Source organism: Bubalus kerabau, chromosome 1 (assembly GCF_029407905.1).
Source record: "Bubalus kerabau isolate K-KA32 ecotype Philippines breed swamp buffalo chromosome 1, PCC_UOA_SB_1v2, whole genome shotgun sequence".
NCBI lineage: Eukaryota > Metazoa > Chordata > Mammalia > Artiodactyla > Bovidae > Bubalus > Bubalus kerabau.
Genome location: NC_073624.1, coordinates 54784037 through 54806973, shown reverse-complemented (window position 1 = coordinate 54806973; position 22937 = coordinate 54784037). Strand labels below are relative to the sequence as shown.

General features: G+C 45.2%; 1 protein-coding gene across 1 annotated transcript in view; it reads left to right on the top strand.

Annotated features, from left to right (window-relative positions):
- STAB2 (stabilin 2) overlaps positions 1-22937 on the top strand; it is a 167842-nt gene that overhangs the window by 64427 nt on the left and 80478 nt on the right. The window contains exons 20-30 of the mRNA XM_055575011.1: positions 1057-1143; positions 1961-2047; positions 3696-3807; positions 6818-6998; positions 8517-8610; positions 9809-9967; positions 14269-14364; positions 16624-16719; positions 19913-19960; positions 21427-21563; positions 21993-22107. Of these exons, the coding sequence (XP_055430986.1) occupies positions 1057-1143; positions 1961-2047; positions 3696-3807; positions 6818-6998; positions 8517-8610; positions 9809-9967; positions 14269-14364; positions 16624-16719; positions 19913-19960; positions 21427-21563; positions 21993-22107 (1212 nt within the window). The remainder of the gene's footprint in view (positions 1-1056; positions 1144-1960; positions 2048-3695; positions 3808-6817; positions 6999-8516; positions 8611-9808; positions 9968-14268; positions 14365-16623; positions 16720-19912; positions 19961-21426; positions 21564-21992; positions 22108-22937) is intronic.

Here is a 22937-nt window from a genome sequence, read left to right as displayed (position 1 = left end):
AGAGTTGAGTACTTCTTCCTCAATGACCTCAGAATTCCTCCAGACATCTAAGATTTTAGGATTTTACTGACTGTGGAAGTTTTCATTGCTCTCTTCTTGTGTAAGAGACTAAGATGAGGAGTACCTCAATACTAGTTTTTATCTAACACAAAATTTGAGCCATGGATTAAATGCTCAGGATTAAAGTTGAGATCAGCACTTTTGTCCCATTTCACAGATTAGGCAGCTTGAGGCCCAGGAGGCAGTATGACTTGCCTCTGAGATCCTAAAGTTAGTAGGTGGTAAGACCCATTCTCTCGACTTACCACTTACCAGTAGTGTTTCCTTGAAAGAAGATTTAACCAGTCCAGGCCTCAGTTGCCTCATCTATTAAGAAAAGGGATGAGAAATAGCCACACAGAGTTAAATAATGATGATCTCCTATGGGCAGTGTGTCTGGCCCTAGGAGGTTCTCAATAAATGGTAGTTCTCAATCATTCTGAGTGGGTATCAGAGGTTAAAGAATGGTAGGAAATCTGCCCCTATAATCCACAGACTGCACTGTTTTGTTTGGTAGATCTTTGTACCAACTAGGATGGAAATCTCTAATAGCTCCAGAATTTCTGAATAGGAGGTTTTGTGTGTGTGCGCTAAGCTGCTTCAGTCATGTCTGACTCTTTGCAACCCTGTGGACAGTAGCCCTCCAGGCTCCTTTGCCCAGGAAGAGGTTAGAGCTGGTTATTAATTGGAAGGAAGGCTAAACCACACCCACGGTGCACAGGAACATGTTCCCAGATCGATCAGCAATGTCTGCCAGGACACGAGAGGGGACGAAAGGTACCTATGCCCCAGGTCACCATGCAAACCCTGGCCTGTATTCTCCCAACAAGGAAACAGAGGTCTAACAGGTGACTGAGTTCTGCCTGGACCTGTGTGAGCTGTGTACTTTAGTGCTCTATCCTGGCATCGATGGTAAACTGGAGGAAATACATCATCTGGTGTATAGAGAAGCCAAGTGATGTCCAGATGACCTCAAAATGCAGACTGCGATGCTTTTTCTTCTTGACTTTCTTCCAGACACTCTTTGTTCACAAGTGTATCTACACTGGCCGAATCAGGAGCCCGAAGAATGGATGTGCCAGATACTGTAATGCCACCGTGAAGGTGAGGCGTGTGTGTGTGGCCGAGGACCTCATCCAGACCACCAAGGCCCATACAGAAGCCAGCAGGCTGGGCAGTTCTTAGGCCCCAGGGTCTGTGAATCAGAGGTTGCCAGTGGGAACTTGACCACATTTTCCTGCAAAGGAAGCTTTGAGCAGAGTTCCCTGCATCTTTGCATCCATCCCATGGTTCCTATGGCTCTTAATACAGAACCCACACCCCTGACACTCCCCTACCTGGTGCACACTCAGCAGTGCCCCTGGCGTGGCTCTCACCTCATTCCCACCTCAGCATGTGTGCCTTTGCTAGTTCCTCCCTCAGAATGCTTTTCCAGGTTTTCTCAGGGCTGACTCATCTCTCAAGTCTCCATTCCGCCATCGCTTCCTCTGTCACCACCCAATCCACAGTGGCCCCCCAGTGTCCCCACACCTCTGTCCCCAGCCACCATTTGATAACAGCACCTCATTTTCCCAGCACATACCACTCTCTCAAATCTTTTTTTTTTTTAATTTATTATTTGTGTCTTCCCTGACTAGCTGGACCACAGGCTCCATGAGCACAAGCCTGTGTCTCGCTTGTTCGTACGGTGCCAGAGCCAGGCAGGCAGCCAGGGGCAGCCCTCAGGAGGTTCACGGTGAACTGATGGCTGAGCACAAGCCACGCTGTCATCCACCCGAGAAAAAGGCATTCTCCTGGGGAGGGGAGGAGGCCGATACTGTTTGTGATTGTAATCGAAATGAAAATGAATAAAATGAATTTCCTTTGAGGAACTGGCACTCTGCTTTGGATTCAAAAAGGCAACATGCATTTTGTTTTTCAGATTCCAAAATGCTGCAAAGGCTTCTACGGGCCAGACTGCAACCAGTGCCCAGGAGGCTTCTCGAATCCGTGCTCCGGGAACGGGCAGGTGATGAGGGCTGAGGCTTACTTTTTCACAAAGGCTGAGGTTGACCTGTGTTGTTGTTGTTCAGTTGTTCATCGGACTCTTTTCAACGCCATGGACTGAAGCACGCCAGGCTTCCCTGTCCTTCGCTATCTCCCAGAGTTTGCTCAAACTCATGTCCATTGAGCCTATGATGCCATCCAACCATCACATCCTCTGTCATCCCCTTCTACTCCTGCCCTCAATCTTTCCCAGCATCAGGGTCTTTTCTAATGAGTCAGCTCTTTGCATCAGGTGGCCAAAGCATTGGAGCTTCAGCTTCACTATCAATCCTTCCAGTGAATATTCAGGATTGATTTCCTTTAGGATTAATGGGTTTCACCTCCTTTCAGTTCAAGGGACTCTCAAGAGTCTTCTCCAAAACCACAGTCCAAAAACATCAATTCTTTGGCACTTAGCTTTCTTTATGGTCCAACTCTCACATCCGTACATGACTACTGGAAACACCATAGCTTTGACTAGACAGACCTTTGCCGGCAAAGTAATGTTTCTGACCTGTGTTAAGTCAAAAAAAAAAAAAGAATTCTTAAAACTATTAAACCAAGAAATGATCCAATGCCAGTCACGGTTCCCAGGGAACAAAAGAAACAGATCAGTTGCTAAAAGAACAGAAGATGTCTGCAGGAGAAGGAATCTTTCCTGGGGGAATGGCAGGGGGCAGGGTGTCTGGCAAGGTCCCTTCTGGCCCGCTTTCCTTCTGCTGAGGGCATGACCTTGAACAACTCAGCAAGGCTTTCTGGACCCCACTTTCCTCCTGTGGGAGATAGCATTGTTGGCCTGTATTGAAGTTCCAAGATTTTTTAGGATCAAAATTTTGTTATTCTTTTAAAAAAAAAAAAAAGAAAAACTGCTCAGTGAATGCTTTTTTATCCCGTCTACAAAACCTGGCTTAATGAAGTGTAAGAGCCAGAACTTGACTCATCTTGCCTGGAGGCCAGGGCTGAACAAACAAAGGTAAAAGAGGCTGTGGTTCGTTTGGGGAAATCATGGATCTGCACATACAAGAAATCCCTGTCAAAAATATGCCTCTTTCAAGGGGAAGGAAAAACTGCCTGACCACCAAGGGGGATACCACACAGGAGAGGGTAATAGGGCAAAGCTGCTACGAATTAACCTCTGTAGCTGGGAGATCTGTTTCAGGCCACAAGCCCTATTGTGATGCATGTCAGTCAATACAAATCTAACCTTGAAATTGCTGGAGAGCTAGGGGGCAAAATGCGCACACTGAAGGGACAAACACTGCCATTTGGAGTCACATAGCTGAGCACGTGAGAATCTGCAGAGAAAGGCCGGCCTTCATTCTGAAGGTTGGAGGTTTATCAGTCCGACCCTTAGGCATTGTGTAGAGGTTCCAGTTGTGACCTGCCGCCCTCAAGTGACTTCCTGTAAAGTTCTGAATCCTGGCTCGGAATTCCTATATGTCCCTGTCTTAGCTTTGTACCTAACACCCACGGCTCCACTTTCCACAAGGGTTCCCAGAGAGTCATTTCAAGCAGAACTGAATCTGAGTCAAAGAAGCAGGTCAGGAAACAAGCATCCAGGACTCCTGGCCAGGGGTAGGGGGTGGGAGGTGTGTTGTCCTGACGGCCAGGGGCCCTGTCTTTGTTCCCAGTGCATTGACGGCCTTGATGGCAACGGGACGTGTGTCTGCCAGGATGGCTTCCGAGGCTCCCGGTGCCAGTTCTGTTCAGACCCCAGTAAATACGGACCTCGGTGTGACAAAAGTAAGTGTCGTTTCCAGAGCTGCCTTCCGCTCCTTAGCCAGGGTCCCCACGGCTCTGTGGTGCAATCCTGGTGTTGGGTGCCCCTTGGCTTGGTGGGTGCCCCTACCACAGGGCATTTCTTAAGCCCTTGGGTCCCAAATGCTAGCATGTGCCAGGTTGCTGAGCTCCCTCACAGAGCTCTGAGATAGAAGGCCTGAGTGGTACCCTGGGGATTTGCAGCTCTTAACAAGTCCCCTGGGATGTCAGCACCACTGACCCAAGAGCACCTTTAAAAACCAGTCATGTAGGGTTTCCCATGTACCTGCACTGATCATGGACTTCTTAGCAGCACACAGCCTCCCCACCTTTCAAGCAGTCGTCTTCCGTCAGCTCCTCCCTTTGCTAAATGTGTGGCCTTGGGTTAGTTAGGCCTCCGTTTCCTCATCTATATAATGAGAGTCATATCGGTAACTACCTCCTAAGGCTAGTACAAGTTATAAATGGAAAACACTTGCCCGAGAACAATGCCTGGCACCTAGTATGCACTACCAATATTCTTATCTATTATTGTTATTCTTATCTATTATTGTTATTCTTATCTATTATTGTTGGCACTGTTGCCGTTATGCTAAGTTTAGTGACATAAATGTCAGGAAACTCATAGAACATGTAGAAAGTTCTACAATACTAGGTATTGAAAAATATACAGCCATATAATCTTAGCAAATACATTGTTCTTAAAAATAATACAATGTGAATATAAAAGTATATAAATAAAAATATACATCTCTGTGTATCTAAGCTAAGATTAGAAGTTGCTGGGGGAAAAAAATAAATGGCTTCCTTGGTGGCTCAGTCGGTAAAGAATCTGCCAGCAATGCAGGAGACCTGGGTTTGATCCCTGAGTCAGGAAGATCCCCTGGAGAAGGAAATGGCAACCCAATCCAGTAACCTTGCCTGGAAAATCCCATGGACAGAGAAGCCTGGCAGGCTATAGTCCATGGGTTCAGAAGAGTCGGACACAACTTAGTGACTGCACCACCACCACCACCAAGCTGAGATCAGAGCTTGATGGGGAAAAAAAAATGAAGAGATCAGAGCTTGCTGTGGAATCAGACCAACATGAAGTTAAAGCTCCATTCTGAAACTTCCTGGCTCTATGACCTTAAAGGGAATTCCCTGGTAGTCCAGTGCTTAGGACTCCATGCTTTCACTGCTGAGGGCATAGGTTCTATCCCTGGTCAGAGAATTAAGTTCCCACCAGCCGTGTGGCACAGTAAAAAAAAAAAAAAAAAAATCTGAGACCTTAGAAAAAGTCTCTCACTGAAGCTCAGTTTCCCCATTTATAAAATGGAGACAATACTGTACCCACTTCGTAGGTGGCTGATTAAGTTGGATCATAATTGAGGACTATAGCCCAGAGCACGTACCTAGCAAGTAATCAGTAAATGAAGCCATTCTTACTACTATCATTGCTAACTCCACTCATCTGTTACAGAACACACAACCCCTCTCCTCTCTTACCGTATCTGATTTTCACAGCTACCTCTCAAGAGGGATGGGACACCAGAGCCCAGCAGAGTCAGGGCTGCCGATCCTAGTCCAATGCTCTTTTTGCCAAATAAGGTTTCTGAGGGGAAAGAAAATAGGGGCTTATTCCACAGCCTGTTGATAGAGGCATTTTTATGAGGCTAGCAGGCAGGATGCTAAGGCTGGGAAAGGACTGGTAGGCTTCCTGCTCCAAAGCCTCTCGTCCGGGTTTGTGACTGCCCACCACCTCACACTGGGGAGCTTCCTCTTCTTTCTGGGGTCTTGTTCCTTGCTAACTAAGCCCTAACTTTCATAAACGTTTACGGAAAGTCTTTTATGTTTCTTTTTCCTGGATGCTGGCTCCAAGCCCCCACGCTAATTCCTCTCCCCGCAGTCCCTTCTGGGGCAAAACCACAGATTCCTTCATTTCTGATCATATTCAAACCCCCAAATCCTTGCCACCTGCCTTTGAGAATCTCTAGAGTGTGAGCCTGACTCTGGTAATTGCTGCTTTTGCAGCAATTTTTAAATATTTGTAATCAAAAACAAAATCAGCAGCTAAGATGATAACAGGCAGGTGGAAATGCCAGTCGATTTACTGATCTACTGTTAGTGACTCATGGTCACTAACTGAAATGGAATTTGAAGGTCTGAGTTCAAGTCCCTGTATGGGAACTTACCAGCAAGTTAGGCAAATTAGACAATCACCTCTCTGGGCTCAGTTCCCTCATTTTGAATATGGGAACGGTACAAGTACCTACCTCTTGAAGCTGGTGACTATAAATGAGAGTGGTTTGGTCGCTAATTCATGTCTTTGTGACCTCATGAACTGTAGCCCACCAGGCTTCTCTTTCCATGGGATTTCCCAGGCAAGAATAGTGGAGTAGGTTGCCATTTCCTTCTCCAGGAGATCTTCCTGACCCAGGGATCCAACCCAGGTCTCCTGCATTGCAGGCAGATTCTTTTACTGCCTGAGCCACCAGGGAAACACCGTAATTGAGAGGGTACAGGTTAAAGGCTGGCCCAACGCCTAGAACGAGGTCAGTGTGTAAATACTGGTCATGAGTGAGCACTGGTCTGCTATGATAGAGAGTGAAGAACAATATATAAGCCGCACATCAGAGGCTGTGCTGGCAGGAGAAATCACTTCTGTTTATTCCAGAACATCTTCAGGAGAAGGCAGAAAATGTCAGACTAAACTCTCCAACAGGAAGTAGGTGAAAATTGAGCTCCTTGGCCTCTTTCGTTCATCACACTCACCCTTCCACTGCACCGCACACGCAGACATACACAGCAGTACCGAGGTTGAGCTCTTCTCTCTGAAAGCTGTCCTGGCACAGGGACAAAGATGCTCCCAGAGTCTTCCCAGGCTCAGCCACCAGGTCTGTCCTGACAGGAGTGAGGAGATGGGGGTTGAGGATGGGGGACTTCCTCTGTGGCCCATGTGCCCACTGCTAAGCTTGTCCCCAAGCCCTGAAGGGCCCTTTTCCTTCTCCCTCAGCATGTCCGTGCATTTTCGGAACGTGTGATAACAGGATTGACAGCGACGGTGCCTGCCTTCCTGGGACCTGCAGGAACAGCTCTGTGGGGAGATTCTGCCACAAGCAGACCTCAGTCTGTGGGCCCTACGTGCAGTTCTGTCACATCCATGCCACCTGTGAATACAGAGATGGGACGGCAAGGTAGGCCCAGGGCAGGCGTGCCACCCTGTTACCTGCAGACAGACCCAACCCGTGTCTAACCTCTCCATAAACCAAGGCCTATTCTTTCCAGCTGCCAGCACGGCTTTAGTGGAGAAAAGCTCAGACTGAGCTGGGTTTGAATTGTAGCAGTTCCTACTTTCGAAACTTAACCAACTGTGTGATCTTGGGCAGTTACTTAACCTCTCTGAGCCTCACTTTCCTCATCAGTACAATAAGGGTGATGTTGCATACCTGGCAGGGCAGTTGTGGAGGTTAGAACAACTGAATGCCGAAGAACCCAGCACCAGGGCTAGTACATCATAGGTCTTCAGTCATGGAAACTGCAATGATTACCATCACTCAAGTGAAAGAAATGAAGAGTTACCCACCAACTTTCCAACCCTTTAAAATCTCTTTTACTTCCTAAGATCATTAATAACAACTCCCATATTAAAGACATCTTACAGGAAAACTGGGTCTTTGGATCACCAGTTGATGTCTTAATGTTGTCTAACATATACAATGGGCTGGGGGGAGGAAAGTCAGAGAAAATTTTCCTCTCTGGGAATATATGGTTCAAAAGCAGCACCTACACAAAAAATTTCCTGGAAAATGCAGACCTGAGGAATTCTTGGCCTTATTTTCAGCATTTTTCTTAATTTGGGCTTCCCTTGTGGCTCAGCTGGTAAAGAATCTGTCTGCAGTGCAGAAGACCTGGGTTCAATCCCTGGGTTGGGAAGATCCCCTGGAGAAGGAAAAGGCTACCCACTCTAGTATTCTGGCCTGGAGAATTCCGTGGACTGTATAGTCCATCAGGTCACAGAATCAGACACTGAGCGACTTACACTTTCCTTAATTTGGAGTTGCCTAGTTAAGTGCATCCATCCCTGTTTATGGCCAACCTCCCCCACCAGTCTGCAGGTGGCATAGGGAGAGACTGGTTTTGCTCTTCCATGGTGGTACAATAGAAATGTATCTTCCTAAGGGGTTATATGGACTTCCCTGTGGCTCAGACAGTAAAGGATCTGCCTGCAATTCGGGAGACCTGGGTTCGATCTCTGGTTGGAAAGAGAACCAGAAAGAGAATGGCCACCCACTCCAGTATTCTTGCCTGGAGAATCCCATGGACAGAGGAGCCTGGCAGGCTACAGTCCATAGGGTCGCAAAGAGTCAGACACTACGGAGCAACTAACATTTTCACTTTCACACATAGCTTTATAAAGAAGATGTTAAGTCCCCTTTCCAGATAAGGAAACAGGATCCCAAAGGTTAAGGGACTCACTCAGGGTCCCACAATCGCTGAAAGGTGGGGCCTGGATTCCCAGCCAGGTGTGTCTGACTACAGAGCCAGGAGTGGCCATGACCACTATGCCATTTGCTCCCCTCATAAGGGCAAAGTGTCAGGGCACTGAGCCATGAACCCATCCACCTCTAGCTAGCTGGTCTTTTGGGGAGTGGGGTGGGGATAGTTGCTACTTATATTTCTGGGGCTGACTGTGTGCTCACTCTTCTTTGCAGCTGTGTTTGCAAACCAGGATATGAAGGAGATGGAAGCTTCTGTGTGGAGATGGACCCTTGTTCAGGATCAACCCCGGGGGGCTGCAGCCGCTATGTAAGTGTTGCTCTTTATCTCCAGGCTGCCGGGTATTTTAGGAAATCCTGAAGGAAGGCCTTCCAAAGGCAGTGTTGAATGACTTCATGGCATGAGGCATATTTGCTTGAACCCTGCATTTTAAAGATGGTGCCAGGTGCTTTCTGTGACCCTCCACTTCTGAAATCCACATGTGCTAGGGGTCCAGGACTCTTGGGCTCATAAAAATACAAACAGAATCAGATAGTCTAGATCATTAGTCATAAACTTGTGATTCAGACGTTACAACTTACAAGTGACTTCCATGTAATGTGATCTCATTTGCTTCTCTCACCAACCCAATGAAACAGATGTTGTTTATTCCCATTTTACTGATCAGGAAACTGAGGCTCAGGGACATTAAGTGACTTGCCTTAAGATCTGTTAGTGTCAGGGGTGTACCCCAAACTGACCATCACTTTCATTAATAACTTTGGAATATCACCACCACCACCACCTAGCCAAGGTCACCTTCATTCCTTACCTACAGTTTAATAACTGCTGTCCCTGCTGCTTCTCTATAGCCACAACCAGAGTGGATCAGATCCTGTTTCCCCCACATGCTGAAACCTCTTCGGCAACTTCCCCTGGCTCTGATGGTGAAATCAGTTGCAAGTGCCTTGCCCGACTCTCCAGACTGCCTTTGGACAAGCCTCACCCACTCAGCCTCATCTGCACAGCTCTCCTTGCACTTCTCACTCTGTCCTTCAGCCTCCTGGGGTGCTCATCCTGAAAGGCCTGGAACTCGTACAGATAGGAGCTTGGGTTAAAACATCCTATATACCTGGGTTTATGCCTCTTTATGGCTGTGTGACCTTGGGCAAGTCACTTAGCTCCTCTGAGCCTCAGTTCCCTTATCTGTAAATAGAGATAATCACAGTACCTTTCTCAAGATGAAGGCTTACACCTGCTAAACATTCAGAACCGTCCCTGACTCAATAAATGGCAGCGATGTTAGCAGCGCTGGCCATTAGCTGGCCAAAAACAAGGCAATTTGTTCTTTAAATCATCTTAGCTTTTCTGTCGATCTCAATGCAAGTGTGTATTTTAATCATTTCCTTTGTACTCCATGCAAATATATACCTCTTCAGGGGACCTCTGAAAATCCTTCTTTTGCACTTAACAATCATGTGGCTGGCCTGGGGTTTCAGAGGCTTTGTTGCTGCTTTTCCTCTTGTAGGCAGAATGCATCAGAACTGGCAGGGGGACCCACACCTGCGTATGCCGTGAGGGATGGACCGGGGATGGAAGAGATTGCTCAGAGATCAACCCCTGCTCGCTGCCCAGTGCTGGCGGCTGCCACCACAATGCGACCTGCTTGTATGTAGGCCCTGGGCAGGTAGGTGTGATGAGGTGGAGGGCAAGCGGAAACACGATTCCTGCAGTGGATTTTCTTTTTTTCTCTAAACACAGAAGTACTCTGGCTAGAACTTACTGCAACTCTTTAATCATTTGTAACAGTGGGAAGGAGTTAATTGTCACAGCGAACCTATGACTAGGTAGTATATTTTCTTTTACCTTTTGATCCCATTCACCTGTACCCCACCTCTGGCAGCCACCAATCTGTTCTCCATATCTATGAGCTTGGTCTTGTTTGTTTTTTAGATTCCACATATACGTTTCTCACCTGTTTCACTTAGCATAGTGAAACAGGTGAGGTGATGGACACCTCAAGGTCCATCCATGATGTTACAAATGGCAAGATTTCACTCTTTCTTTGGCCGAATAGTATTCTAATGTATACATACACCACATATTCTTTATCCATTCATCTGTTGATGGTCAGTTTGGTTGCTTCCATGTCTTGGCTATTGTAAATAAAGCTGCAATGAACATGGGGGTGCATATATCCTATCAAGTTAGTGTTTTCATATTTTTCAGATAAATATCCAGAAGTGGAATTGCTGGAACATATGGTAGTTCTGTTTTTAACTTTTTTGAGGAAACTCCATACTATTTTCCACAGTGACTGCACCAATTTGCATTCATACCAAGAGTGTAGAAGGATTCCTTTTCTTCACATCCTCGCCAACACTTTATTATTTCTTGTCTTTTTGATGATAGCCTTTCTTGCAGATATGAGATGAGATACCTCATTGTGGTTTTGATTTGCATTTCTCTGATTATCAGTGATGTCGAGCATCTTTTCATGTACTTATTGGTTATCTATATGTCATCTTTGGCAAAATGTCCATTCAGATCATTTACCCATTTTTTTAAATTTGGTTGGTTTTTCAGGGGTTTTTTGTTTGTTTGTTTGTTTTGGCTGTTAAGTTATATGAGTTCTTCATATATTTTAGATATTAACCCCTTAACAGATTATGATTTGTAACTATTTTCTCCCATCCCATAAGTTTCCTTTTCATTTTATTGTTGCTTTTCTTTGCTATACAGAAGCTTTTTCATTTGATGTAATCCCACTTGCTTTTTTTTGCTTTTGCTACCATACAGGTACTATTACATAAAAAAGAAGATTGAGGCATGGAGAAGTTACATACTTTGCTCATGTTACACAGAAACCAAATTGTGGTGTGAAATTCACACCCAGACAGTCTGACTCCGGAACTTCCCTCTTGGTCTTTCCTTGACCTCACTCTGTATTTCTCCGTAACACTCTACAGTCTGTTGATCACTTTCACTTAACCTCATTTAAGGGACACTGAGGCAGAATGAGCTACTTCTTAGAAATTAATTTCAATCCAAGTGAGGCGATGACAGTTGTATCAAGACTGTGGCCAAGAAGAAGTCCTAATCATAAAAGCACTCACTGCATTCTTATCTCTTGCCAACCATTTGGCCAACAATTCCATTCGTTTTGGACTCACCAGAGTTGCCACATTGCACTTGAGGAAGAAAAACAATTTCTTGGTATCAGTATTAGTTTGCTAAGACTGCTGTCACAAAATATCACTAACTGGATGTCATAGAGCAACAACATTGTATTGTCTCACCGTGTGGGAGGCTCAAGGTCCAAGATCATGGTGTCAGCAGGTTTGGTTCCCTTTAAGGGCCGTGATGATGAATCTGTTCCATGCCTCTTGGTGTTCCTTGGCTTATACATGCATCACCCTGATCTCTGCCTTCATGTTCACATGACCTTCTCCCTCTGTGCCTGCCTATGTACAAATCTCCCCTTTCTGTAATGACACCAATCATGCTGGATTAGGGACCCACCTTACTCCAGTATGACCTCATCTTAACTAATTCATATTAACAATCCTTTTTCCAATAAGGTTACATTCTGAGTTGCTGAGAGTCAGAACTTCTACTTAAGAGTGAGGAGGGCTGGGGAGGTTCACAATTCAACCTGTAATAATATCTGTTCCCTTCTGCTCTATCATCCTTTCTGCAAGCAAATATGAAAAACTTCTAATGGGGGTGATGGAGGAAGAGAAAGGACTTTTTATGGTGTTACGTAAGAAATAAAATAGGCCGTATCTAGAATTGCCCTCAGTAATGTTACTAGTTGCCTTGAAATCTTGTAGATATTCCAACTAGGCAAAAGTCCTAATTACCATGAATGTTTATTTTAAAAGACAGACCATGTTGAGGTCAATATATTAGTCTTGGGGGTGCAGGAAGGTGCTACCCCAAGAAGATTAAACACTCTTGTTGATAAGGTCTTGCCCTAACTTGTAAAGTTGTATAGATGAGCATATATTTACATATATAAATGAGCATATATTTACATATAAGATACCCAATTTACCTTATAAAGCATACACAGCAAATAATACTTAAACCCTTAAAGATGAAAATTCATAAATAGAGGTTCTGTTCATTTCATCTCACAACTTAGTGGGTCATCTTGTATCACCTCTAAATGTAACCACTCTCTAGACCAGCCCCTCAGTAAACCTCCTCCAATCAAAAGTTCCTGCTTTCCCACCTCCGTTCTTTTTTCTCTAACATGTGACCTCAGTTTGCATGGACTCCCCACTCCTCCCACCCTCTCTTAAGGTCCATCCACACCACACTTACCAGAAGAATCTTCCCAGCTCATCCTCCCTCCTCTGAACAGCTCTGGTCTTCATCACAGAAGCATCTCATGTGCCACTTCATCCATAAAACTTACAGCATCTCTTGTTTTCCAGTGTTTGTTAAAGATTGGATTCTTCTTACTTGGTATGCTTTGTCCTCCTCGCTTCAGAGAAAGCAGCTTCAAGGTTCATTGCTGGTTCCATAATGATCACTCAGTACCTCTGTTGAAATGATTACTTCTTTTTAAGTTGAGTTTTTTAACTTCAAAATAATGTTGGAAGACATTTGGGAATAAAAGTGAAGAGAAAAATTAACACCATTCACAGTGTACCCGCAGTCACCATTGTGTGCTGATGTATTTTTTTCCTTCTGGTCTTTTTAATGCAGAGGTTTTTACTTTCCTCTCCATTGTTGCAATCCATTACATTTTTGTTTGGTTCTTGTTCTGTACTTAGCACAGACATTTCCCCATTTTGTCATACAACCCATCACTATCATATTTAATAACTGCGTGATCGGGGCCGCTGCTTCCTTGTAGTTTGTATGCTACACAAAGTATCCAGCCTATGGGGCAAGCCGGGGCTGAAACCCAGCATGCACCCTGCTCGCCAAGGTGTGGACCCTGGTGTGGACCCAAACCTTCCCAGAAGAAGGGGGACATTTTTTTTTTGCATGATGAAACTGCCTGCTGAGCCACTTGCCATGTGTTGTTCACGTAGAGATGGTACCTTCCTCACTCAGATCTGCCTGCTCAGAGGGGATGACTGTTCAAAATTACACAGTGTGCCTTATAGACCAGCAGTGGCCTTGTGCATGGATTTCCACTAAGTGGATGCCTCATAACTTACTTCATCTTTCTCTCTTAGGTGAAGGGGCCAATTTTTTCAGTGGAATGTTCTTTAGGGTCTCTCTGAGATAAATCTCCATATGGTCCCTCTAGGATAAGGAATTCAAAAAAGAAGTAACAACCAGCAAGAACCTACTGTATAGCACAGGGAGCACTGCTAAATGTTATGTGGCAGCCTGGATGGGAAGGGAGCTTGGGGAAGAATGGATACATTTGTCCCTATGGCTGAGTCCCTTTGTTGTCTACCTGAAACTATCACAGCATTGTTAATCAGCTCTGCTGCTGCTGCTGCGGCGCTTCAGTCATGTCCGACTCTGTGCGACCCCATAGACAGTAGCCCACCGGGCTCCGCCATCCCTGGGATTCTCCAGGCAAGAACACTGGAGTGGGTTGCCATTTCCTTCTCCAATGCATGAAAGTGAAAAGTGAAAGTGAAGTCGCTCAGTCGTGTCCGACTCTTTGCGACCCCATGGACTGCAGCCTACCAGGCTCCTCCATCCATGGGATTTTCCAGGCAAGAGTACTAGAGTGGGTTGCCATTGCCTACTCCAATACAAAATTAAAAGTTTTAAAACCTTTTTAAAGGTCTTTTAAAAAAGGAAAGTAACAAGGAGCTTTAGACTGGGAAATGTAACATAGAATGCAGAGACCAATAGCTCTGGAGTCAGAGTGTAACAAAGACATTACTGGTGTTCTCTAAAAGGGCCAAACAGCTATGGTTTCCATACTTCATTTCTTGGTGCTGTGAGAGGGCAAGGTATGAAAGTCTGTTGTTTTCAATAGTCTCTTTTACTTTGCTCTTTGAATTACAGAATGAGTGTGAGTGCAAGAAAGGATTTCAAGGCAATGGGATTGACTGTGAACCAATAACATCATGCTTAGAACAAACTGAGAAATGTCATCCACTGGTGAGTCACTTGATTTTTCTCATTAGTACTTTAAAACAATTATTTGAGAAAGAAAGAAGTTTGGGTTATTTTTTACCTGGGCCCAGTAATGAACAAAATCTCTCTTACTCCCAAAGGGAGTCCCTAAGCAGAATGTGAGTAATTATTGCAAATTTCTCTCCATTCCAAAGCATGGAAGAATCAACACACGTTTGCCAGAAAAGATTCCCAGCTAAATCTGAATTTCAAATAAATGACAATCCTTCAGGACAAGCATGACCCAAATATTATATCAGTTCAGTTCAGTTCAGTTGCTCAGTCGTGTCCGACTCTTTGCAACCCCATGAGTCGCAGCACGTCAGGCCTCCCTGTCCATCACCATCTCCCGGAGTTCACTCAAACTCATGTCCATTGAGTCGGTGATGCCATCCAGCCATCTCATCCTCTGTCATCCCCATTTCCTCCTGCCCCCAATCCCTCCCAGCATCAGAGTCTTTTCCAATGAGTCAACTCTTCGCATGAGGTGGCCAAAGTATTGGAGTTTCAGCTTTAACATCATTCCTTCCAAAGACACCCAGGGCTGATCTCCTTTAGAATGGACTGGTTGGATGTCCTTGCAGTCCAAGGGACTCTCAAGAGTCTTCTCCGACACCACAGTTCAAAAGCATCAATTCTTCGGCGCTCAGCTTTCTTCACAGTCCAACTCTCGCATCCATACATGACCACTGGAAAAACTATAGCCTTGACTAAATGGACCTTTGTTGGCAAAGCAATGTCTCTGCTTTTCAATATGCTATCTAGGTTGGTCATAACTTTTCTTCCAAGGAGTAAGCGTCTTTTAATTTCATGGCTGCAATCACCATCTGCAGTGATTTTGGAGCCCAAAAAGATAAAGTCTGACACTGTTTCCACTGTTTCCCCATCTAAACAAAAAATTATTCATGACTTATCTAAAATTCATTCTTGGTATTTTTATTTGCTAAATCTGGCAATTCTAAATCAACAGAATAGTTGAAAGGGTAACTAGATTCCCATTTTGAATGTCATAACAGAGTTTAACCCAAATTACTGGTGAAAATGCCCATTCAAGGGTAGGCTGAGCCTTGTGTCTAAATTAGGGAAAAGCAGGCACAGATGTTAGAGCTGGTCATGGTCATGTTTTTAAGAGAACATCACTAAGCACCCAGCATCAGAACCGGTGAAAACACTTAATCACAATGCTTTTGGTTGCAAATAACAGAATCCACAAAAATCAATTTAAGCAAAAAAGGAATTTGTTGGACACATGCCCCCAGGGTAGCTCCATAGGCAGGAATTACAAAACTTCCCAAGGGCTTAGAATCAGGATCAAGGCAGCTTTTTCCATCAATCCTCTGAGACCATACAATTTCTCATTTTGCTATTCTCTGTGCTTTTACTTTCTCTGTATCTGTCTGTGTCTCGTTCTCTCAAATTTAAGTGCAGTTTTTTGCATCTTGGAATATCTGACTCCCATTCTTAGAGGGACATCTACCAGTGATGCCCACTAACTCAACAGCATCCCATGTCCTAATTCTTACTCATAGGAGAAAGGATCTGACCAGGGTCTGGACCAGAAAGGTTCCAGCCCAGCTGGGTCCAGGTGTCCACATATGAGCCAGTCAGTGCTTGCCAGGGAGTAGGATGACATGAGCAGGACTACCAGACCCAGCCCTAGTATATGTGGGGAGGTGGGTGATTTTCAAAGAAGAAAAAATGGGAGATGTCCCTACAGTATCTGTTACCCAAGAGTCATAAGAGCACTTCACAAAGCTGAAGAAACTCCAACAGTCTTAATTTAAGGCTGACTAAGCCCTGATATTCCAAACATGATAGGTTATTGGAACTTCCACTTCATTCCAAGCTGTGGAAGAACGAGCATAGGGTTGCTGGATAAAGTGCAGGTCACATAGTTAAATTTGAATTTCAGATACACAGTAAATTCTTTTCCAGCACAAGCATGCCCCCAAATCGTATATGGGACATACGTATACAAAAGCCTCTTTGTTTGTCTGAAATTCACATTAACCGTGTGCGCTGATTTCTTCTCACTAAATCTTGACAGGGATAAAAAGAATCTAATTGTGATTCCATAAGAGCTACACCAAACCTGCAGGAAGGGCTGAGGGCCTGCGGGTTACTTCCAGTAATCTTTAAGCCCTGAATTTCACTGTAGACAGAGCCCAAGTATTCACAGGTACATCTCAGATCTAATGCTTTACTTGGGAAAGCAGATCACTTCTCTCATCTCCTTTGTATCAGGCAACCTGTCAGCTTACTTCCTCCGGCATCTGGAGTTGTGTTTGCCAAGAGGGCTATGAAGGAGACGGCCTTCTGTGCTATGGAAATGCTGCAGTGGTAAGTCCTCTGAGAGCAACTTCAGGACAGAATCATAAAGACAAAAATCTTCCAGTTTAAAAGAAAAAGACAAACACTCTTGGCTAGGATGCCTTTAAAGTTCTCTACCAATCACGTGCTCCAGGAGATTCTGTCTGAAACAAGCAACTTCTCACAAATGGCATATGTGCTCTATGGGTCACAAATTTTCTACAAATTGAAAGGAGAGAACTTTTATTTGGCACCTTCTGTGTACCAAAGCAGTCTTGTCTTCTCTTTCTTGCCATTCTGCCTCTTTCCAGTCCCAGACTTCCCAAACAAGCAAATAACTGGCACCTGCTGAGTTCCTGGGCAATCCTGTCCAGGTGTAGGCCTTCTATAGGTATCCAGAGCACACTGTGCTTACCCCTATCTAGGGTATGTGTGTGTGCACCTGTATGCACCTTCTGTGTACCAGGCATCTCACTAAATCCTTAACAGGCAGTCGCACTTCATTTAAACCTCATCACAACCCTCTGGGCTTATGCTGTTATTATGCCCATTTTATTGATGAGGAAACTGAGAGCCTAAGCAAACTTTCCTCAGCTCACTCAGCTGTCTATGTGCAGAGCCCAGCTCTTAACCATCAGCACAATCTGTCAATATAGGACATACCCCACTGGATTATCACCTCTGGAGGGCAGGTCTTTGTCATGTTTCCTACTTCATTCCTACTATTCATAAAGATCTTTTGCAATGAGAAAGTAAGTTGGTGAGTTTTCTCCTCACTCACTTTTTGCTCAGCTCACTGGAGTTTAGTTCCTGCGCCTCCTCTCAATAGGAACCACTGGTCTCACAGTGCCAGGGCTGCGCCTGCCCTAACATGCTCTTTGATGGCTGCAACATCTGACCATGGCCGCCCTGCCTGTCAGGGTCCTTCCCACCATTCACTGCACCTGTTTCTCCTCTTCATCCCATTAGGCCCATCTCCCGACACCCATACCATGGAGCTTAAACCCAACATTTTCTCTGCACTGTCCATGGCCACATTTTCTAAAATTTTAGAACTCTAAAATCCTGCTCTCACAATGCTTCTCTCCTCCCTGGGAAAACAAGATCAAGTCCAAGTCCTCCGCCTGGCACTGCGAGGACCTCACAGGGCCTCAACTCAGTTTCCTTCCAACAATTTTACCTGAGCTGTCACCTTCCCAGCTCAACACCAGCTCTGTTCCCCTCCCCCACAGACCCCGCCTTGGGTCTTTCTCCCCTGAGTTCAGTTCCAGCTCGCACCCTCCTCTCCCTGAAGGGATTACTCGAGCATCTCAGTTCTTGTATCACTTACTAAACTGGTTTACTTTTTAACCAGGGTTTACCAACTTACTCAATAACCTCAACTACTTTCAAAAAGTAGTTAGACATCTCTGAGATATATTGTCTTTTGGTAAATTTGCACATGCTGCTGCTGCTGCTGCTAAGTCGCTTCAGTCGTGTCCGACTGTGTGTGACCCCATAGACGGTAGCCCACCAGGCTCCCCCGTCCCTGGGATTCTCCAGGCAAGAACACTGGAGTGGGGTGCCATTGCCTTCTCCAATGGGTGAAAGTGAAAAGTGAAAGTGAAGTCGCTCAGTTGTGTCTGACTCTTCGCGACCCCATGGACTGCAGCCTACCAGGCTCCTCCATCCATGGGATTTTCCAGGCAAGAGTACTGGAGTGGGTTGCCAAATTGTTATTGCCATTTTTGTGGTGTTCAATAGTTTTTAAAATGTTTTCACATACATTAATGCATGTAATGCTCATAATCCCGGGAGCAAGGTGTCATTATAATCATTATTCAGGTGATGCTCTTGCATTCTCAGAGAGGTTAAGCCCAAGATCATACAGCTGGTAAATGGCAGACCCGGGAACTGAACCCAGCCTTTTTAAACTCAAAGTCCAGAGCTTTCCTTACTCTATCACACCTTCAAATGTCACTAATCTACTAGCATTCTGGGTTATCTTTTCAAATCTTAAAATCCCCAAAACAGCTATAAGTTGCATAAGGTCAGGGGCCAGCTTTTCTCTTTCATATCTTACAGCCTCCCTCACTCCAACCTGGGGCCAATTGTGATGGTTCAGTATTTATGTTCATTAACAAACCCCATGGTGGATAAGGAGAAGGCAATGGCACCCCACTCCAGTACTCTTGCCTGGCAAATCCCATGGATGGAGGAGCCTGGTAGACTGCAGTCCATGGGGTCGCAAAGAGTCGGGCACGACTGAGCGACTTCACTTTCCCTTTTCACTTTCATGCATTGGAGAAGGAATTGGCAACCCACTCCAGTGTTCTTGCCTGGAGAATCCCAGGGACGGGGGAGCCTGGTGGGCTGCCATCTATGGGGTCGCACAGAGTCAGACACGACTGAAGCGACTTAGCAGCAACAGCAGCATGGAGGATTAGTTAGAAATAACAGTGGCTAAAACTTACTGTGTCCTACATGCCAGCCTCTATTCTAAGCACTTTAAAAACATTAACCTTTCCAACTGCCACATCAACCCTAACAGTCAGAGCTTTTAGCATCCCTATTTTGCAGCTGGGAACATTGAGGCCCAGAGAGATGAAGTAGCTTGCCTAAGGCAGCAGCCCCCAACCTTTTTGGCTCCAGGGACCAGTTTCGTGGAAGACAGGTTTTCCACAAATTGGGGATGGAGGGATGGTTTCAGGATGATTCAAGCATGTTACACTTATTGTGCACTTTATTTCCATTATTATTATTCAGCTCCACCTCAGAGAATCAGGCATTAGACCTCAGAGGTTAGGGACCCCTGACCTAAGGAACTATAAAATGGCCGAACCAAAAAGAAAACCCAGGTGGTTTGGTTCCATGTCCCAAGGCCCTGCTCAATACTGGCTCTGAAAGCGGGCAGTTTACTGAGCTCTGTGCCCCTTCTGAGGGGCTGGGTGGCCATGTCCTTACAACCAAAATACAGATTTGGACAAACTTGAGGTTATTGTTTCATTTGAATTTTCTGGAAATACTCCTTTACCTTGAATATAGAAGATAATTTGAGCCAATAAGCATGAAAGAAACTGCATGGCTCTGGCAACATGGGGATTCATCCAGTCTGGGCATCATTCATGTCGACATGGGCAAGGCTGGCAAGGATGATGCCCAGAGCTGCCCAGACATGCCTCTCACTGATCCTCCTCTGTGTTCTCTCTCCTCTCTCCTCCCTCTCTTGCACGAAATGAATAAGGAATTGTCCTTTCTCTCTGCTGCAGCTGTATTTAACCAGTGGATAAATGTGAGTACCTTTGTTGAAAATAGGATTGGAAATATATATAATTTTAGAGATACGGACCGCATGTAATAGAAGACTGAAAATGCAGCTGGTGGGGGAGGGAAGGCAGTCGTCTAGAGCAGTGGTTCTCAGCCCTGAGTCCACTTTAGAACCATGTGGAACACACGTCTTTCAATAGCCATGCCTAGGCTCCCAACCCCAGATGCTCTGATCTGATTGGCAGAGGTTTGACCTGGGCATCCGTGTGTACCAGGAACCTCACAGGTGATTCCAGCATGCAAGCAGGGCTCAGTACTTCTAGTCTAGGAAAAGCTGGGGTGATTGACTTTTCAACCAACCTGAATATATATGTATGGCTTCATTCTTCATTGAAAAAAAAGGTCTTTTTACAAACTCGATATAATTCATCATTAGTAATTCGCCGTTAGATTTGGCATTTATAGCTACAATCCTAGCACACTTCATGTGGGTTTTGCCCTCAGCCCAACATGTCCTGAGGAACTGTCCCCTCTCCCTTGGAAAGTTCTAAAACCAAGAATCTGATCTCCAGCATCCCCAATTGTCTGAATCTCTGTCATCTTTGCCCAAGTGGCCCAAGGTGGCAGGTTCAGCAGCCATTGTGACAAGTGTTTAGTCCCGTTTAAGAAGACAGGTGCCAAGACATGCAGTGTGTGGTCAGCGGCCACTGAAGGACAGCTTCCTGTTGCTTCCATGTGGGGTCTCTCCGACTCCCATCACGTGGGAGAGGAGGGCCCTACAGCAGGTGCTGATTTCCATAGGACCCACCCCACACGCGTGAGTTTGCCCATGGTGTGCTGTATCCCGCTCATCCCAGCTTGCAAGAGCACAGCTTTCACAGCCCCTCTTTCAATGCTGTCGTGATGGCAGCTGGAAATCAGCCATGATGGGAGAAGTTACACCACAGAAATCAGCAAGCACTGCAAACCAGGACCAGTTGTTAAACATAAGCCCATCACAGCTTCTACCCAGAACTTTTAATACTTCTAGGCAAATAGATAAAGTTTGATTTCAGGCCTTCAGTCTCTCTCTCTTGCTGAAACTGTTTCTGGAGTCTTCCTACCATCCTTATAAAGGCATCCAAGGATTCTCAGGGTCTCTGCACACACGTGTGTACACATACACATACACACATGATCTTGTCAAGACTGTTCTCTGCCTCTTCGTTTAAACTAAAGGGTGAGTGACAGATAATGATTTGAAGTGTGGCCTGATTAGGAAGATATACCTTTTGTCAAGGCTCACACATTTAAATAAAAGTAATGAGTCTCAGAAGGAATGCGGAGGCATCAGTCAGTAGGTGGGACAGATTTGGGAATGGAATCCCTAGGACCTTCCCAGTATCTCTGAAATGATATCACGTGGGATATTGGATTTCTGCAAAGGATTAAGTCAGCCCCGTTTGTCCTCTGACATGAGTCAGGCCACTTTCTTTTCCTTCTGGGATTCAGAATGCTTCCCTACAACACCTGCTGTCGACTACCTCAAACCTTACTGTCCTTGTGCCCTCCCGACAAGCCATTGCGGACATGGACCAAGAAGAGAAAGCCTTTTGGCTGACCAAGAGCAACATCCCTGTCCTCATAAAGTAGGTATTATGTATTTTGTTCTTCACGATGTCTTACTAGCATCAGTGTGAATGAAGTGCAGTGGAGGTGGGCCCCATAGGCCTTGAGGTCCATGCAACTGAACGTGTTCTAGGGCTGCCCCCGCCCCGCTCCTTCCCCCAGGATGGAAGTAGTCAACATGACAGACAGCCAACTCTGCTAACTGCTTTTACATACAACCTAGTTAATCCTATCTGTGAAATAGACATTATAATTATTCCCATTTTACAGATGTGGAAACCAAGGCACAGAGTGATTAAATAACTGACCCCAGAGGCCATGGCCAATAGTTTCAAGAGGAGATTTTGAATCTGGTAGTCTGACTCCAGAACCTACCCTCTTAACTACTCCCAACACCACTGTCTCAAGCATCAATACCTCATTACAGCCCTTATGGACTATTGTTATAGGTACCATACGCTACTGGGCACATACGGAGTGGCCGATCTGCAGGCCCTGTCACCTTCTGACATGCTGGCAACATCTTTGCAGGGCAACTTCCTCCACCTGGTGAAGGCAGATGGGGTAAGAGAGCACCGTATTGGGTCTGTTCAATGGAAACTTGTGACATATGTTCATATCATACTTTGAAGTTTTTATGTTATGGAAATTTCCGAACATGAGCAAAGATAGATGGAGAATAAACCTCCATGGTAGGCATCACCCAGCTTCAACAACTATCAACATATATTGATATACACACTCACAAAGTTACTGTATAGCAGGGCTCCTATAAGATGAGGCTCTCTCCTCACTGGTTGGCCACAGGCTCTTCTATTAGACCACAGACTGATCCAGAAAATCAAATATTTCACTTCTTCTGGGTGAAGGCAGTGGAGTTTCACAACTTGGATTTTTATGTGTAGCTAAGAACTTGTTATTGGTAACCTACTGATTGAGTCATTAGAGATCACTATAATATTATACTAAGTTAGGGTCAGTCAGTCAGTCTGCAGATGTTTACTGAACACCTACTGTATGTCAGGAACTGATCAGAGTGCTGGAGACAGGATAGTGCACAGGAAGAGGGGAGCCCTATAGATGCTCACCTTCTGGCATTTTCTATAGCATTTCAAGGACTTGGATTCGGTTTTCTGTAAGGAGGTCTGTCTGCCCTGCTGAATGCAGCAGTGATTTCAAGCTCTTTCTATAAACTGCAGAAAATGAGGATAGACGGTCTACTGGGAAATGAGAACTACCCCATCAGTGGATTGTGGGCCACGGTCAGAATGCTCTAGAATTGCAGCTCTAAAGCATTTCTGCCTTCCTACCCATCAGCAGTGGTGCTGTGAAAAGGTTCTATCTATTTAGGTATTACATAAACATATGTGCTTCATCAGAATAGTCCTTTTAGA